The sequence below is a fragment of the Lithobates pipiens genome, unplaced genomic scaffold (genome assembly GCF_037356315.1).
Source record: "Lithobates pipiens isolate NorthernLeopardFrog02 unplaced genomic scaffold, aLitPip1_a1.2 Scaffold_18, whole genome shotgun sequence".
NCBI lineage: Eukaryota > Metazoa > Chordata > Amphibia > Anura > Ranidae > Lithobates > Lithobates pipiens.
The window spans coordinates 483,811,732-483,831,296 of NW_027507758.1; the positions used below are offsets into that span (position 1 = coordinate 483,811,732).

General features: G+C 45.6%; 1 protein-coding gene across 9 annotated transcripts in view; it reads right to left on the reverse strand.

The window, feature by feature from the left end:
- Positions 1-19,565, reverse strand: part of SNED1 (sushi, nidogen and EGF like domains 1) — a 287,199-nt gene that overhangs the window by 152,261 nt on the left and 115,373 nt on the right. For 8 of the 9 annotated variants that reach the window (XM_077488457.1, XM_077488453.1, XM_077488455.1 and 5 more), the window contains 3 exons: positions 7,511-7,624; positions 4,216-4,329; positions 4,010-4,123 (listed from right to left, as the gene is read on the reverse strand). In XM_077488457.1, the coding sequence (XP_077344583.1) occupies positions 4,010-4,123; positions 4,216-4,329; positions 7,511-7,624 (342 nt within the window). The remainder of the gene's footprint in view (positions 1-4,009; positions 4,124-4,215; positions 4,330-7,510; positions 7,625-19,565) is intronic. The other variant, XM_077488456.1, reaches the window with a different exon arrangement.

A 19,565-nucleotide genomic window follows, 5' to 3' on the forward strand; every position in this document is an offset into this window, starting at 1 on the left:
GCCAGATTCATCCACCTTACAAACTGCACAGTGTCTGCTACCCCTCTCTGCCAATCCCTCCACTGGCTGCCACTCGCCCAACTAATTAAATTCAAAATACTAACAATAAGTTACAAATCCATACACAACTCTGCCCCCAGCTACATCACTAGCCTAGTCTCAAAATACCAACCTAATCTCCCTCTTCGTTCCTCCCAAGACCTCCTGCTCTCTAGCTCCCTCATCACCTCCTCCCATATCCGCCTCCAGGACTTCTCCCAAGCCTCACCCATCCTCTGGAATTCCCTACCCCAATCTGTCAGACTTTCTCCAAATGTATCCACTTTTAGGCAATCCCTGAAAACTTTTCTCTTCAGAGAAGCCTATCCTGCTTCCATCTAACAACTGCCCTATTTTCTCCATTAGCGCATCCCCCACAGCAATTACCCTTTTGTATAACCTGAGCCTTCCTCCTAGATTGTAAGCTCTAACGAGCAGGCCTCTCTGAAACTCCCCTGTATTGAATTGTACTGTAATTGTTCTGTCTTCCCCCTATATTTCAAAGCGCTACTTAAACTGTCGGCGCTATATAAAGCATGTATAATAATAAAAATAATAATCATAATGGGGGATTTTAATTATCCAGACATAGACTGGGTGGAGGGAACCACACATTTGTCTAAGGCTTACCAGTTCCTAAATGTATTGCAGGACAATTTCAAGGGTCAGATGGTAGACGCATCAACTATAAATAAAGCGTTACTGGATCTACTGATTACCAACAATACAGACCTGATCACGGATGTGGAAATACGGGGCAATTTAGGTAACAGCGATCACAGGTCAATTGGCTTCAGTATAAATCAGACAAATAGGAAACATAAGGGGAATACAAAGACACTGAATTTCAAAAGAGACAACTTCCCTAAACTACGAACCTTGCTAGAAGGCATAAACTGGGATAAAATCTTAGGAACAAAGAACACAGAGGAGAGATGGGTTTGCTTTAAGAGCATATTAAATAAGGACATTAGCCAATGCATTCCATTGGGTAAAACAATTAAAAAAGCATGAACAAAAGTCCTGGATGGCTTAACGCCAATGTAAAAATGCATATAAAAGCAAAGGAGAAGGCCTTCAAAAAATACAAGGCTGAAGGATCATCGTCAGCATTCGGATTTTATAAAGAATGCAACAAGAAATGTAAGGGTGCACTTAGGGCGGCTAAGATACAACACGAAAGACAAATAGTGGAGGAAAGCAAATAAAATCCCCAAAAAATCTTTAAGTATGTAAACAGTAAAAAAGGGAAGACAAACCATATTGGCCCTATAAAGAATGAGGAAGGTCATCTTGTTACAAAGGATGGAGAGATGGTGAAGGTATTGAATTTATTCTTCTCCTCAGTCTTCATGTGGGAATCGGGGGGCTTCACTAACCAAAACTGCAGTGTTTATCCTCATGACAGATCACAAGAAGCACCTCCATGGTTAACTTAGGACAGAATTCAAATTAGACTTGGGAAACAACATTAATAAATCACCAGGACCAGATGATCTGCACCCGAGGGTATTTAGGGAACTCAGTCAAGTAATTTCCAGACCATTGTTTCTTATTTTTACTGACAGTCTACTGACTACAATGGTACCAGCTGATTGGAGAAAGGCCAATGTAGCACCAATATTTAAAAAGGGCCCAAAATACATTCCTGGGAATTCCGGACCAGTTAGCCAAACATCAATAGTATGCAAGCTCTTGGAGGGGACGATAAGGGACTATATACATGATTTTATTAATGAGAATGGTATCATTAGCAGTAATCAGCATGGATTCATAAAAAATCGTTCTTGCCAAACAAATCCATTAAGCTTCTATGAGGAGGTGAGTTGCCATATAGATAAAGGAAGACCCGTAGACGTGGTGTATCTGGATTTTGCAAAAGCATTTGACACAGTTCCCCATAAACGTTTACTGTACAAAATAAGGTCCATTGGCATGAACCATAGGGTGAGTACATGGGTTGAAAACTGGCTACAAAGGCGAGTTAAGAGGGTGGTGATAAATGGGGAGTACACGGAATGGTCAGGGTTGGGTAGTGGGGTCCCCCAGGGTTCTGTGCTGGGACCAATCCTATTTCATTTGTTCATAAACAAGCTGGAGGATGGGGTAAATAGTTCAATCTCTGTATTTGCAGATGATACTAAGCTAGTAAGCAGAGCAAAACTTCTCCGCATGATGTGGAAACCTTGCAAAAAGATTTGAACAAATTAATGGGGTGGGCAACTACATGGCAAATGCGGTTTAATGCATAAAAATTTAAAATAATGCATTTGGGTGGCAAAATTATGAATGCAATCTATACACTGGGGGGAGAAACTCAGGGGGAATCTAGGATGGAAAAGGACCTGGGGGTCCTAGTAAATGATAGGTTCGGCAATGGCATACAATGCCAAGCTGCTGCTAACAAAGCAAACAGAATATTGGCATGATTTAAAAAGGGGATAAACTCCAGAGATAAAACGATAATTCTCCTGCTCTACAAGACTCCAGTCCGGCCGCACCTAGAGTATGCTGACCAGTCTTGGGCACTAGTCCTCAGGAAGGATGTACTGGAAATAGCGTGAGTACAACGAAGGACACCAAAGCTAATAAAGGGTCTGGAGGATGTTACTTATACAATGTAATACTGACATATAATCACACACATAGGTTGGACTTCTTTCAACCTCACCTACTATGCAACTATGTAATATGTGGTCACACCCCTTTTACAACCTGATTGATCATATGAATGTACAAGCTATTTGGATTTGAGCACAGGTATGTCTTGTTTTTGTTTTCATTAATACAGGAGGTATGTTACTGGCCAGATCACCAGGTGCAAACAGAGGCAAAAAAACTAAGAAAAGAAAACAAATGCTGCCACCACATTTAATGATTAGTAAGCTACAATATATTATATTTTTGGTTTTGGGTTTAATACTGCGGCCTTGTGTAGTGTGTTCCGGCGCGCAGGGAAAAATGCAAGATAGGCAGGGACAGTGTTCTTTTCTCAGGCATCTGCAGGAGTTAAAGTGGGTGTTGTGTGCCTCCAGCACAGTATACACCTGTATCTACCCTTTTATATTGGTGTTCTCTAATACAGGTAGCTGCAGGAGTTAAAGTGGGTGTTGTGTGCCTCCAGCACAGTATACACCTGAGGATACCCCTTATTGCTGGTATTGTCTGTTCCATATCTTGCATATTAGCCTTTAAAATTAGCACTTTTGATTTTGAATGTTCGAGTCCCATAGACTTTAATAGGGTTCTAAAGTTCATACAAATTTTTGGTCCGTTCGAAGGTTCTGGTGCGAACCAAACCGGGGGGGGGTGTTCGGCTCATCCCTACTGGCTTCCTTCTGGAATTGCATTTTGCCTGGCTGTGTGTGGCTCCTTTACTTCTGAGTTGCAGACTCAGAACAAACATCTAGCAAATGGACTTCTGCAAGTAAGAATTCCTTTTTCCTATGCTTGTTCCAGGTCATAGTGAAGCTAACATATTTTTCTTATAATAGGATTTCTTTAATATCATCATAGTGAGAAGAGTGTAGTTCACTAATGCCTCGTTTCCACTGAGTGAATCGGTTTGGTCCGGTACGGTACTCTATTTTGAGTGTTTCTATTATGAAATCGGCCCATACAACCGAAGTATACCGTACCATTCAGGATCCTGCTACAGATGTGGGGCCATAGAAAATGGTACGGTACTGTTAGGGCGGAGCTACTGGCATCACACAATACATTCCACTGATTGGCGGACAGAAAAAACGCCAATGCTCATGTCAAAAGCATTTTTTCTAAACCCTATATGGCCCCTGGTGGTCTGACTTGCAGTGGAAACGATCACCTGAATAGGCCGGACCATTCTAACCATTCCAAACTGTACCGAACCAAACCATTCCGCTCAGTGGAAATGAGACATAAGAGCTAACCACCTACCACATATTCCAACCAATAGTACTATATCATATTTTATTTCAAATCTTCTGACCTGTTTCACAGTTCATCCCTGTAAACCCTCTAGTACATAGACAGCTGTACGTATCACCCAGATCTTCACATGTTGCCCCATTCTCACATGGAGTTGATGAGCAGGGTCTGATCTCTAGAAACAGATATTAAAGATAATAAGCAAATGGATACAAAACTCTGCTTACTAACAGAAACCAAATATCACTTTTAGTTTCAGATGCTTACCATTCTCACAGTGGGCTCCCGTGAACCAAGGAGGGCAAGAACAAGTGTATGTAATTCCTGACTCCACACACGTTGCTTCATTTAAACAAGGGGATGAGGAACAAGGTCTAATTTCTAAGAACAAAAATATTGATAGTCAGAAGGGACCTAGGTGGAGGCTCTAGCAGTTGCACAAATAAATGCAAACATTTTTCCCCTCAGTTGCAGACACATTTCCTAACTTATGTCAGGGCAAACAATAAAGGTATTGAGATATGGGCTAAAAAACAGAAACAGAAAGAACGGCAATGCACCCAAGATATCACAAACATCCATGTTTATTGTGAAAACTATCCAAAGACATGGCAGTAAAAGTCTCTGTCCTATGACCGCTCCTCTAGCACATTTCATCCAATTAGGGCTTGTTCATAGAGAGGTGGACTACACATAAATACAGTGAAATAGTACACTGTTTTCTTAAAATGAAAGGCATTCTTAACCCTTTGCTGACCTGCTGCAGTAAATTTACTGCAGCAGGTCTGCTCATACAGGCACAATCACGTACCTGTACATCACAGCTTTCTTCTGGGCCACTCATGCATGCGCATGCGGACCCGGAAGACTGTGCTGCCATTCGCAGCAGAAATATTTATATGGCCGGCCTCCGCTGATCAGTTCAGCAATTGACAGAAGAGAGCTCTGTGTTAGTAAACAACACAGGGCTCTCTTCATACAGCAGCGATGTGCAAGTTTATTTTCTCCCTGCAAAAGCATGGAGCAAAAACCAGCACATTGCTTAGTAAAACACCACACAGTATACACACTAATCATTGTTAGGCACATATTTAATCCCTTGATTGCCCTAGATGTTAACCCCTTTCCAGCCAGTGTCATTAGTACAGTGACAGTGTATATTTTTAGCATTGATCGCTGTAATAGTGTCACTGAAGATGTCAGTGGCAGTTAATCAGTCTCTCCCCAGCGTCAGTTAGAGTCAGATTTCCCATCACACTATCGCAGTCCCTCTATAAGTCGCTGATCGCCGCCATTAGTAGTATAATAACAAAAAATAATTCAGTCTATATACTATAGTTTGTAGACACTATAACTTTCACGCGAACGTCAATATACACTTTTTGGGAATTATTTTTACCAAAGACATGTAGCAGAATACATTTTGGCCAAAACTTATAAATAAATAAAAAAATTATTGGATATGTTTTATAGAAGAAAGTACCACCAAAAGAAACCTCTTGAGTAGAGCATTGCATGACCGTGCAACCGCCAGGGTAAAATATTTAATCTATTCTTAACTTGAAGCTGTTTCCCCTGGGAGCTTGACTCCTTGGAGCTTCCTCCGTACCCCTATCCCCTCCCCCCCTTTTTTTCCCCTCTCTCTCTTTTTTCTCTTTAAGATACCCTAGGTGTCTACTTTTCTACTCTACAATTACTGGAAAAACTAACCAGTATGCACTGACTTCAAGGTACTACTGCTCTGGGTCTAGGGAATGGTATCCCTTGCTATAGGGAGTCATTTTACCAACCCTGTCTTCTAGCAGTATTGCATTTATTGGTTGTACCACCTTCTCAGTATGGGCATGTTAGTACTGTCTTCCTATAAGTTTTCTACCACAATGCAAGGTAGTTTTTCTAAGGGTGTGTTGACCCTTAGACTTCTGCTCTTTTACTAGCTCTTTTACTAGCGGAGGAGCCCGGCTTTCTCCTTCATTGCTGCTGCCGTCCGGGGGTCTTCTTCTGACTTCGGGGGTCTTGTCCCGCTCTTCGGTTATTCTTGCCGAGCCTCTGCTTTCACCTTCCGGCTCTTTTACTAGCATTGGCCCGGTCTTCTGTCGCTGTCGTCGCTGCTGCCTTCTGCTTCTTCTTCTCTCTCTGGTCGCAATGGCAGGGACACGTTTTGCGGCGACTTATATAGGGACAAGGGGCGGGTCACTGGGTGATGTTACATGGTGACCCCGCCCCCTATGATGTCACAGTCCCAGCATCCTGGAAGGCGGTGGCGGCTACAGCGACAGAAGGCCGGGCCAACGCTAGTAAAAGAGCTGGAATAAGAAAGCGGAGGCCCGGCAAGAAGAACCAAAGAGCGGGACAAGACCCCCGAAGAGCGGGACAAGACCCCTGAAGTCGGAAGAAGACCCCCGGACGGCGGCAGTGATGAAGGAGAAAGCGGCTCCTGCGCTAGTAAAAGAGCAGAAGATAGTGGAGGAGTCCGGTGAGAAGACCCCCGAAGACAGAAAAAGATCCCGGAGCTGTCTAATAAAGTATTTTAAAAACCTGTGTTGTGTTTTTTTTCCTGTACACTTTTTTCCCCCAGGTGAATGGGTAGGGGTACATCGTACCCCATACTCATTCACATAGGGTAGAGGGCCAGAATCTGGGGTCCCCCTTATTAAAGGGGGCTCCTGAATTCTGATAAGCCCCCGCCCGCAGACCCCGACAACCAATGGCCAGAGTTGTCGGGAAGAGGCCCTTGTCCTCATCAACATGGGGACAAGGTGCTTTGGGGTGGGGGGGCCACAGGCCTGGTATGGCTCGAGGGGGGGGCACTCGGTCGTCCCCACTCCCTTTCCTGACCGGCCGGGCTGCGTGCTCGGATAAGGGTCTGCTATGGCTTTTGGGGGGACCCCACGACGTTTTTTCAGCATAGGGCTTCCCCTTTAAATCCAGACCAGGTGACGGGGCTTGTGAGGTGTCAATCTCGCCGATGGAGGCGACGACATTCCCTTCCCTCGCTAGTTCTGACTACCTGGAGCCACGTTCAAAATGAACAGACTTTACTCCATGTGTGGGCAAGTCCGTTCATTTCAAAAGTCCGGCGGACTTCTGCCATAGTCCAGCGGATTTGTCCGCCGGAAAAGTCCGGTCGTGTGTGGGCAGGTCCGCCCTTCGGAAAGTCTGGCGGACCTTCGCTCCGATCCGAAGTCCAATTGTGTGTACGCGGCATAAGAGGGGATATATCTGGATGATTAACAACTTGTAAGTATTCAATCTCTTGTAGATACTAGTATAACTCTCATGTTAACCCTGTGACCCCTAATGAATGAGAAAGAAAACGATTTATAACATTACATTGGTATACCATTGCAATCTTACTGCAGTATATTACTGAAGAAATTTACAATTACTGGTAGTACAATAGCTTTTTGTTATGCTTTTCTCTTATCCCTTGTCATTGAATTGACTTCTTCTTGCTAATCCTGGTGTGATACAAGACCTCTGATCTCTGAAATCCTCTGAAATCAGAATGAATGGTAATCACTATGGTTATCAGCTGGGCGCTGGATTGCTGTATACTTACCAGTTTCACAATGTGCTCCAGTGAATCCTAAAGGACACAGGCAGCTGTATGTATCCTCATGATCTTCACATATCCCTCCATTCAAACAAGGATGAGAAGAACATGGTCTAATCTCTAGAAATCAGAAAGTTAAGGTTGTGAAATTACTAAAATGTTTGCTAATAAAGCTACAAAGAGGCAGAAATAATGCAAATGGTAGTTTCATTATTTTAAAAGATGTTGTGTGTCTATTTTTTAAGAGTTCTTCACTTTAAACAGCAAGGTGTTTCTTTAAAGCGGTTCTGCACCTAAAAAAAAATATTAAAAGCCAGCAGCTACTAATATTGCAGCTGCTGACTTTTAATAAATTGACACTTACCTGTCCCAGGGTCAAGCGATGTCGGCGGCAGATGACGAGCAATCGCTCGTCTCTCTGCTGCCCCCGCCGCCATCCTCTGTCAGGGAATCGGGAAGTGAAGCGTTGCGGCTTCACTGCCCGGTTCCCTACTGCGCATGCACGAGTCACGCTGCGCATCTCTTCTGTTCCCCGCTGTGTGCTGGAAACTGTGTTTCCCAGAACACAACGGGGGGGGGGGGGCAGGGCATCTGCGGGGGTCTGCGGCGGTCTGTCCCTCTCCCCCCTGAAAGGTGCCGATTGTGGCACCGGAGGGGGTGAGGGATCAGATTAACGGAAGGAACTTCCCCTTTAGGGTGGAGAGCCGCTTTAAACAGAAAATAAATCTTCTGCAGCTAACAATGAACTCTATTTTTTAAGAATTACACCAGGAGATGCCAGAAACAGACAAAATATTTAATTTTGTAGACAAACCATAGTGAGGATTTGTAGGATTGTGCTTGTGGTAAACAGTTTGGATGCCAGACATGTCCACTTTAGTGACTGTCTCCTAAGTCAAAGTAGTGAGACTTAAAGTGGAAGTAAACCCTCACATATACCTAGTGAAGAGAACAGCCTCAGATAATACACAGGGATGATCTCCCCACATAAGTTTTACATGTTGTAAGGGATCTTCCCGGGGTAGGGTGAGTTTGGACACAGTTCACATCAGACTTGGAATTTATAAAGCAGACCTTGGCGTTTATTCGTGGTACAAACAGTCCAACAAACAAAATATACAGCAACTCCGTGCTTCTTGTGTATAACAGGAACAAAATAATAATAAAACAAAACAACCTAGCCTGGCTGGGCGCTTACTAACAGGTTCTTCTCACCTATCTGACACTTATAAACACAGCGTCTTTCGCCTGGACATCGCAGGGTGGGTTTTAGCTCCAGCAGTGGCTGTGCTTGCAGCTTCCTCCAACACACAGACTGTTCATTCCCTGGCTGAGAGCAATCACCTGCAGGCCCAGCAGAGCCTTTACCTTCCCAGGCTAATTAGGATCAAAGCTCACCTGATCCAAAACCCAGAACTGGATCGGGGGGGTGTGGAATGACAGGTCCCTCTACCAAACCTACCTGCCATTCCATATAAACCCAGGCCCGGCAAGATTAAATAACAACTCAGCAGCATATCGCTGCTGAGAAACTGATCCATCCTGGACTTACCATCTCACACTGTGTAGCAACCTAAGTGAGATGTACACCCCCTCGATCCCTTCTCCAGTGACATGTCTACATATCCCCCCCCTCTTTTTCAGACCGGAGGGCTGAGCCTTTTGTCCCCACAGACAACTTACCCTCGACAATGCATCAGCATTTGCCTGTAATTTCCCTGGCCTGTGTTCCACAGTGAAATTAAAGTTTTGTAGGGACAGAAACCATCTAATCACTCTTGCATTTCTCTCCTTGTTTAACTTCATCCATGTTAGGGGGGCATGGTCTGTCACCAACTTGAATTTCCTGCCTAGCAAGTAATACTTTAAAGATTCTAGGGCCCACTTCACTGCCAAACATTCTCGCTCCACAATGGCATAATTTTTCTCGGCCGGGGTTAGTTTTCTACTCAAGTACGTCACCGGATGCTCCTCACCATTCACTACTTGTGAGAGTACTGCACCTAAGCCTGTGTTAGAGGCATCTGTCTGGACCAGAAATTCTCGCCTGAAATCGGGGGTGACTAACACAGGTGGTTGGCACAAGGCAGACTTAAGGCTTTGGAAAGCCTTCTCGGCCTCTGGGGTCCACGTGACCATTGCTGTCTTTCCGCCCTTTGTCAAGTCAGTTAGTGGAGCAGCAACTGAGGCAAAGTTCGGCACAAATCTACGGTAATAACCCGTAATACCCAGGAAAGCTCTAACCTGTTTCCTTGTCAGGGGTCTAGGCCAATTCTGTATTGCCTCAATTTTATTTAGCTGTGGCCTAACCAATCCTCTCCCAACAATGTAGCCCAGATATTTGGCCTCTTCTAGGGCTAGAGCACACTTCTCTGCATTTATGGTCAACCCTGCATCACTTATGGCATCCAACACGGCCTGTACCTTACAGAGGTGACTTTCCCAATCAGGGCTAAAAATGACCACATCATCGAGGTAGGCGGCTGAGTAATCACGATGTGGTCGCAGAATCAAGTCCATCAACCTCTGGAAAGTTGCAGGCGCCCCATGTAACCCGAATGGCATCACTACATACTGGAACAGCCCATCAGGGGTGGAGAATGCAGTTTTCTCTTTAGCCTCACCAGAAAGTGGAATCTGCCAGTAGCCCTTTGTGAGATCGAGGGTGGTTATGTACCTGGCGTTACCCAACTTCTCAATCAACTCATCTACCCTGGGCATAGGATAAGCATCGAACTTGGAGATCTCATTCAACTTTCTGAAATCGTTACAGAACCTCCAAGTTCCATTGGGCTTTGGGATTAGCACAATCGGGCTGGACCATTCACTTTGTGACACCTCAATTACCCCCAGATCAAGCATACGTTTTACCTCGGCAGATACGGCTTTCCTACGTGCCTCCGGTATCCTATAGGGCTTAAGGTTTACTCTGCTTCTAGGCTCAGTTTCAATGTGATGATGAATGAGGTGGGTACGCCCTGGGAGGTCAGAGAACTTGTTTTTGTTTTTCTGTAAAAATTCCAGAGCCTCCTGTTTCTGTGACACTGATAGAGCATCACCTACCTTGACTGGAGGGATTGGTGGTGACAAATTATTAACAGTATTTGTCGCCACCAAGGATTCCCTGTCTTTCCAGGGCTTGATCAAGTTTATGTGATAAACTTGGAAAGGCTTCCTTCTACCTGGTTGGTGCACCTTGTAGTTCACCTCACTGATCTTTTCAACAATTTCATAAGGACCTTGCCACTTCGCTAAGAATTTACTCTCAACAGTGGGGACTAGTATAAGAACCCTATCGCCTGGGTTGAATGTCCTGATTCTTGCGGACCGGTTGTAAATTCTACTTTGGGCCTCTTGAGCTCTCTGGAGGTGTTCCCTTACCAGGGGCATTACAGTGGCTATACGGTCCTGCATTTGTGCTACATGCTCAATAACACTCTTGTATGGGGTGGACTCACTCTCCCATGTCTCTTTTGCAATGTCCAGTAGACCCCTAGGGTGACGACCATAGACCAACTCGAATGGTGAGAACCCTGTGGACGCTTGGGGCACTTCCCTAATAGCAAACATGAGGTAGGGTAATAAATGATCCCAGTCACGACCATCTTTTCCCACCACTTTCTTCAACATATGTTTCAAAGTTTTATTAAATCTCTCCACCAATCCGTCCGTCTGGGGGTGGTATACAGAGGTACGGATGTGTGAGACTTTAAATAGTTTGCATAATTCCTTCATCAGTTTTGACATAAATGGCGTACCTTGGTCAGTTAGGACTTCTTTGGGGATCCCAGTCCTAGAGAACATATAAAACAACTCACGTGCAATTGTTTTAGATGCAGTGTTTCTCAAGGGTACAGCCTCAGGATAGCGGGTCGCATAATCTATGACTACCAAAATATACTGGTGTCCTCTAGCTGACTTTACAACGGGACCCACTAAATCCATGGCGATACGCTCAAAAGGCACCTCTATAATAGGGAGCGAAACCAAAGGACTGCGAAAATGTGACACTGGGGCACTAACCTGACATGTAGGGCACGACTCGCAGTATTTTTTAATGTCATCATATATCGCCGGCCAAAAAAACCTCTGGAGAACCCTCTCTCGCGTTTTGTCAGTCCCCAAGTGTCCCCCAAGAACATGGTTATGTGCCATGTCAAGCACCTGACGCCGGTACGGCTTAGGTACCAGAAGCTGTTCCACAATCTCATCCTTAATCTTATTGACTCTATAGAAAAGATCATTAGTCACCGAAAAATGTGGAAATCTTTTTTCAGCCTCTGGTTCCTGAGGTACCCCATTCATAACAGCAACCTGCTCTCTCGCATTTTTGAGAGTGGGGTCCTGTAATTGTGCAGCGCCAAAATTATCCCTAGACACCTCTAAGTCTAGTATATTTTGCTCAGTGGGAGGGGCCTCCTCCTCCCCAGCCAGGACCTGCAAAGGAAAACAATCATTTTCATCCTGCATACTTTTATCATTCCCAGTGGACAAGGCAACCCCCTTAGAGGTATCCTCACTCCTTTTGGGGATTTTTCTTTTTTCCCAGAGAGCCCAGAATAATGGAAAATCGCGCCCCAATATTACATTATGCATGAGGTTTTTAACCACACCCACTTCATATTGTATGGTGCCTTGTTCAGTCCCGATTTTAGCCAGCACTATAGGGTACACTTTTGTATCACCATGTATGCACACAACACTCATATGCTTTTTAGACTCTAAGTCCCCAGCCACCAGGCTAGCATGCACCAAGGTTACGAGGCTTCCCGAGTCCATTAACGCCTCAACGGGAAAGTCATTGATGGTAATATTGCAGATTTGCGGTTCAGTCTCTAGTCCAGGAACTGCAACACAAGATGGTTCCGCAAACAGCGACTGACGCCGGCTAGCGTCACACTCCATGGGTTCAGTGGTAAGAGGGCAATGGGCAGACACGTGTCCCGCCTCATGGCATCTCCAACACTGGATAGGGCCTGGTCTCTTTGGCAAGGAGTCCTTTTCAGAGCCCCTTAGCCACCCGGGACCATCACCAGTCTTTTGTCCCTGAGACACCACTTGAGCCCTTTTCCCTCCATCAGCACCCCTCCACACTCCCCCAATAGATGGAAGTCTCTTACCAGCTGACGGCACAGATCTGGTGCTCCGGGGAGGTGAAGATGCTGCAGGAACATCACGGAGGTAGTCCTCAGTCGCCTGGAACCTCTCCACAAGGTTGACAAGTTCGTTTGCATTCTTAGGATCACCTTGTCCCACCCAGCGTTGCAGGTCAGTAGGAAGAGCTCGGAGGTAGCGATCCATCACGACCTTCTCTAGGATTTGTGCAGGAGTAGAAGTGTCTGGCTCCAACCACTTTCTTGCCAAATGGATTAGGTCATACATCTGGGACCTCGCTGACTTGTCCAGACTGTAGCTCCAGTTGCGTACCCTCCGGGCACGGACTGCAGTAGTAACTCCTAGTCGGGCAAGTATCTCCTCTTTTAGCCGAGTATAGTCCTTAACCTCTTGCTCACTGAGGTCATAGTAGGCCTTTTGAGGTTCACCTGTTAAATAGGGCGCAATTACCTCTGCCCACTCAGCGGCTGGTAACTTCTCTCGCTCAGCCACGCGCTCAAATACTGTTAGATAGGCCTCAACATCGTCCTCAGCAGTCATCTTTTGCAGCGCTTTCTGCACAGTCCTTCTCCCAAAAAAAATCTCTGGAGCGGCTCCCATCACTGTGGGTGGATTAGCAACCACAGGCGCCTCTCGATTTACTATCAGGTGCTCGATAAGTTGTTGTTGGCTTTGGCGCAAAGCTTGCAACTCTTCCTTATGCATCTGCTGTTGTGCCGCCATGGACTGTTCATGTCGTCTATTGGCCTCTGTCTGAGCCTGCTGTTGTTGCAAACTCACTTGCATAAACTGCTTCAGCATCTCCTCCATGTTGCTGGAGTGTTCTTGGAGTGTAGTTGCAGCTTTCACCCAGGACATTAAGCAGTTGTAGCCAAATCTGTCCACACCGTTGCCCCTAGCAACCGACTTGCCCGCATTCGAACACCAACTGTAAGGGATCTTCCCGGGGTAGGGTGAGTTTGGACACAGTTCACATCAGACTTGGAATTTATAAAGCAGACCTTGGCGTTTATTCGTGGTACAAACAGTCCAACAAACAAAATATACAGCAACTCCGTGCTTCTTGTGTATAACAGGAACAAAATAATAATAAAACAAAACAACCTAGCCCGGATGGGCGCTTACTAACAGGTTCTTCTCACCTATCTGACACTTATAAACACAGCGTCTTTCGCCTGGACATCGCAGGGTGGGTTTTAGCTCCAGCAGTGGCTGTGCTTGCAGCTTCCTCCAACACACAGACTGTTCATTCCCTGGCTGAGAGCAATCACCTGCAGGCCCAGCAGAGCCTTTACCTTCCCAGGCTAATTAGGATCAAAGCTCACCTGATCCAAAACCCAGAACTGGATCGGGGGGGTGTGGAATGACAGGTCCCTCTACCAAACCTACCTGCCATTCCATATAAACCCAGGCCCGGCAAGATTAAATAACAACTCAGCAGCATATCGCTGCTGAGAAACTGATCCATCCTGGACTTACCATCTCACACTGTGTAGCAACCTAAGTGAGATGTACACCCCCTCGATCACTTCTCCAGTGACATGTCTACAATGTATATATGCTGTCTTCAGTGTTATATATTCTTTAGAAAGTACACACCCTGATAGAGATTTTCCCTTTTTGTTCAGCACTGGAAGTGGGTTCTTGGCATACTGTCAAGACAGCTGATTGGAGGAAAGGCACACATCCACCCTCCACATAGGTACTTTCAGACATGTGCTGTGACAATGTAAGCTTGTAATCTATTTATAGCAACCTCCCTTGACACAAACAGCAGAAAGACCCTGGACTTAGTGCTTTGGAGAGAGATAAGAAAACACTACAGATATATGTGCTTAGGTCAAATTTCATGAATCAGGTTTACAACCACTTTTTAAGCTGACCGTGCACTTTTTTGTTTGAAAATCTTTGTTTAACCACTTACCAACCGGCCCATAGCTGAATGTTAGCTACAATGCGGTTGGATAACTCTGGGAGGGTGTATAGTGATGCCCTCCCAGAATCCCGGTCTCACGTGCACCCTGGGGCGTGCACCCAAGAACATCCATGACCGCGGCCGTTTACCACTTGATCACTCCGTCAAATGATGGAGCGATCACTTGTAAACACACTGGCGTCATGTCATGACACCGGTTCCTCTCTCCCCTCTGTGTACCAATCTGTAAAGTGGAGGGGAGAGATCGGATGGCAGCAGCGCTGTGGACTGGATCTGTAGTGCCCACAGCGCTCCTCTATGACAATTGCAGTCACATCCATGGATCCATGCTCAGCCATTCCTCCATACTCTGCCATACCCTGCCAATACCCTGAAATACTCTGCCATACCCTGAAATACTCTGCCATACCCTGCCAATACTCTGCAATACTCTACCATACCCTGCCAATACTCTGAAATACCCAGCCATACTCTGCAATACTCTGCAATACCTTGCAATACACAGCCATACTCTGCCATACTCTGCCATACTCTGCAATACTCTGTGATGCCCTGCAATACCCTGCCATAATCTGCAATACTCTGCAATAGTCTGCAATACTCTGCCATAGTCTGCAATACCCTGCCATAGTCTGCAATACCCTGCCATACTCTGCAATACCCTGCCATACCAAGCCATGCTTTGCAATACCCAGCCATATCCTGCAATACTCAGCCATACCCAGCCATGCTCAGCCATGCTTGGCCTGTGGGGTGATAGTGCCTGTTCTGGAGTCCGAAAGGTTTTTAAATCGCCCCTGTCCACATGTGCTCACATGCAGAAGAGAGCGTATATGTCTTCTTCTGCAAGACTCTGGTGTGAAACTGTGCATACGGTACCGCCTCGAAGGTGGCCACCATGAGGCCCAGGACTCGTATGCAGAAGCACAGCTACGACCACCTGCGGTTCATCAATAGTTTTACCGCAGCTCTGAGAGTCTGCAGCTTGACTGAAGGGAGAAAAACTCTCCCTTCCATGGAGTCCAGCAATAAGCCTAGGTACTCCAAGCAATGAGTCGGTACGAGCACCGACTTTTTTAGGTTCAACAGCCACCCAAATTCCTGCAGGGTATGCATGGTGATTGCCACATCCTCCTTTAATACTGAGGCGGAAGCTGCTCTCAGGGGGAGATTGTCTAGGTAACCTACGGTCACGATCCCGCATTGTCGAAACAATGCCAAAATTGCAGCCAATACCTTCGTAAAGATTCGGGGTGCTGATGCCAAGCCAAAAAGCCAAAGGGGAGAGCCACAAACTGTTAGTGGGCTTCCCCACCTGCAAATCGCAGAAACCTCTGATGCCTGAGGCATATGGGTATGTGCAGGCACACATTCTGGATGTTCAAAGACGCCAGGGAGTCCCCTTGATGGAGTGCAGCGACCCCTGAGCGAACTTATTCCATTCTGAACCTCTTTACTTTTACAAAGCAATTGAGGGCTTTTAGGTCCAAGATTGGACGTACCCCTTCCTTTTTTTGGACCGCAAACAGATTGGAGTAGAACCCCTGGAACCTTTCGGACTCCAGAACAGGCACTATCACCCCACAGGCTTAGCAGGTCCCTTACCCCCCCCCCCATTAGGGCCTCCTGGCAAGCCGGGAGTAAGGGTGTGCTGGAGGGGAGGAATCTGTTTGGTGGCCATGAGAGGAACTCAATCTTGTAGCCAGGGGAAATCAGTTTTCAGACCCATTGGTCGGATAGCCGAGAGGCCCACCGGGCTGCAAACTCCCGAAGGCGACCCCCACCTGTGTGACAGGTGGGGGAAAGCCTTCATATGGTAGCACTCTTGTTCGCAGGCTTGCGGTTCCAGGGGCGCTTTTGTCCCTCAGAGGTCATCCTGTCGGACTAGGAGCGTTTACCCGAAGTCCCAGACGGATGAAAAGTGGAAAATGAGGACCCTTGCCTGTAGTCTTCTTGTCCTGTGGGAGCAAGGTACTCTTCCCACCTGTGACATTCTTAATAATGTCTTCCAACAAGGCTCCAAAGAGCTGCTCACCAAGGAAGGGTAGATCCATCAAGGCTTTTTAGATGCCTGGTCCGCAGACCAGCATGTTAGCCAAATCAGGCGCCTCAGCACCACTGCTGACACTGAAGCCCTGGATAGTAGGCGAAGTGTATCCAGGGCCACGTCACAAACATACTTAAGGCCGTGCACTAACTGGTATGCTAGTTCTATGCAGGGGGGAGTAGCCTGCTGCTTCTCCAATTCGAGGTGCAAAAGTTTTGCCCATTCAGTGTCTGTGACACAAGTGCTGTGGCCAGTACTGGTCGTATTGCAGACCCCACAAGCGTAAACAAGGAACGGGCCACTGCCTTGGCCTTCCTGTCAGTAGGGTCCTTAAATGCAGGAGTCCCCTCTACCGGGATTGTGGTTACTTTATTTAACCTGGATACTGGGGGGTCCACGACTGGAGGAGCCGACCATTTTTTAAGTGGGCAAACTTACAAAATCTGCAGGATATCAAATAATTATTTTCCCCACTGTAAAAGTTATTATATGTGGTATGAGAATTTCTGTACTACACTGCTAGCTTTCTTATTATCTTTACTCTTTAACCTCCATGGCGGTATGATTATTTCTGATTTTAGGTGCTGAAAGCGATACAATTATTTTGCATGGAAATTTGGCGTTTTATATTGTAGGCCTGCAATTCTTAGGAATAACTTTCTTAAATCTGTTCAAACAAGAGTCTAATAGACATCCCGGGTATGATAAAGTTTATAATATAATAAATAATTAAAAATAATGATAACAAATAATAATGAAAATGATTCAATAATGTAATCAAATCCAAAAACACTGAAATTCGCTCATTTGCAGAATTGTCGCTGTTTTTAGATTTAGTGTTTGATGACGGATCTCCCCACAAATCGCTATCGCTCAATTCTGCAAGTGATTCTAATTTATTATCGCTGTTTTCTAGCTGGGCTAAAATCACTTTTGACATAAAGGGACACTTTTTGGTTGCTATGGACAATCTCCAAATTCCAGGCAGAAAAAAACAGTATTTATAATATAAAAGTGCATGCAGGGCACTGGACAGACCACTAGGGACAAAGGGGATGTGTATTTTTTTATACACTACTGTAATCTGTAAGATTACAGTACTGTATGTGTTTTGTGTATTTTTACTTTTTGGGATTTGGCGCCGATCTCCTCTCCCGTGCGTCGTAACTTTGCAGGGAACGGAGCTCGTGGCACTGGGGCACTGTGTGAATCGAGCGGAGGATGACTCGCACACACAGCGGGGGGACATCGCTGGATCCAGGGGACAAGGTAAGTCTCCCTGTATCCATCGATGCGATCCCGAGTCTGGCTCGGGGTTACAGCTCGTGGTACTGAAATTCCAGCCCAAGCCAGACTCGGGATTACCTCCAAGTGCCCTGGATCCAGCGAGGTTAGAAAAACTTTGAATAAAGTGTTATGTTACCGATACCTCTTACAGTGCCTTGCGAAAGTATTCGTCCCCCTTGAACTTTTCAACCTTTTGCCACATTTCAGGCTTCAAAACATAAAGATATAACATTTTTATTTTTTGTGAAGAATCACCAACAAGTGGGACACAATTGTGAAGTGAAACGAAATCTATTGGATTTTTGAAACTTTTTTAACTAATAAAAAAAATGAAAAGTGGGGCGTGCAAAATTATTCGGCCCCCTTGTGTTAATACTATGTAGAGCCACCTTTTGCTGCGATTCCAGCTGCAAGTCGCTTGGGGTATGTCTCTATCAGTTTTGCACATCGAGAGACTGAAATTCTTGCCCATTCTTCCTTGCAAAACAGCTCGAGCTCAGTGAGGTTGGATGGAGAGCATTTGTGAACAGCAGTTTTCAGCTCTTTCCACAGATTCTCGATTGGATTCAGGTCTGGACTTTGACTTGGCCATTCTAACACCTGGATACGTTTATTTGTGAACCATTCCTTTGTAGATTTTGCTGTATGTTTGGGATCATTGTCTTGTTGGAAGATAAATCTCCGTCCCAGTTTCAGGTCTTTTGCAGACTCTAATAGGTTTTCATCCAGAATGGTCCTGTATTTGGCTGCATCCATCTTCCCCTCAATTTTAACCATCTTCCCTGTCCCTGCTGAAGAAAAGCAGGCCCAAACCATGATGCTGCCACCACGTTTGACAGTGGGGATGGTGTGTTGAGGGTGATGAGCTGTGTTGCTTTTACGACAAACATATCGTTTTGCATTGTGGGCAAAAAGTTTGATTTTGGTTTCATCTGACCAGAGCACCTTCTTCCACATGTTTGGTGTGTCTACCAGGTGGCTTGTGGCAAACTTTAGAGGAGACTTTTTATGGATATCTTTGACAAATGGCTTTCTTCTTGCCACTCTTCCATAAAGGCCAGATTTGTGCAGTGTACGACTGATTGTTGTCCTATGGACAGACTCTCCCACCTCAGCTGTAGTTCTCTGCAGTTCATCCAGAGTGATCATGGGCCTCTTGGCTGCATCTCTGATCAGTCTTGTCCTTGTCTGAGCTGAAAGTTTAGAGGGACAGCCAGGTCTTGGTAGATTTGCAGTGGTCTGATACTCCTTCCATTTCAAAATGATCGCTTGCACAGTGCTCCTTGGGATGTTTAAAGCTTGGGAAATCTTTTTGTATCCAAATCCGGCTTTAAACTTCTCCACAACAGTATTACGGACCTGCCTGGTGTGTTCCTTGGTCTTCATGATGCTCTCTGCACTTTCAACAGAACCCTGAGACTATCACAGAGCAGGTGCATTTATACAGAGACTTGATTACACACAGGTGGATTCTATTTATCACCATCAGTCATTTAGGACAACATTGGATCATTCAGAGATCCTCGCTGAACTTCTGGAGTGAGTTTGCTGCACTGAAAGTAAAGGGGCCGAATAATTTTGCACGCACCACTTTTCAGTTTTTTATTTGCTAAAAAAGTTTAAAATATCCAATAGATTTCGTTCCACTTCACAATTGTGTCCCACTTGTTGGTGAT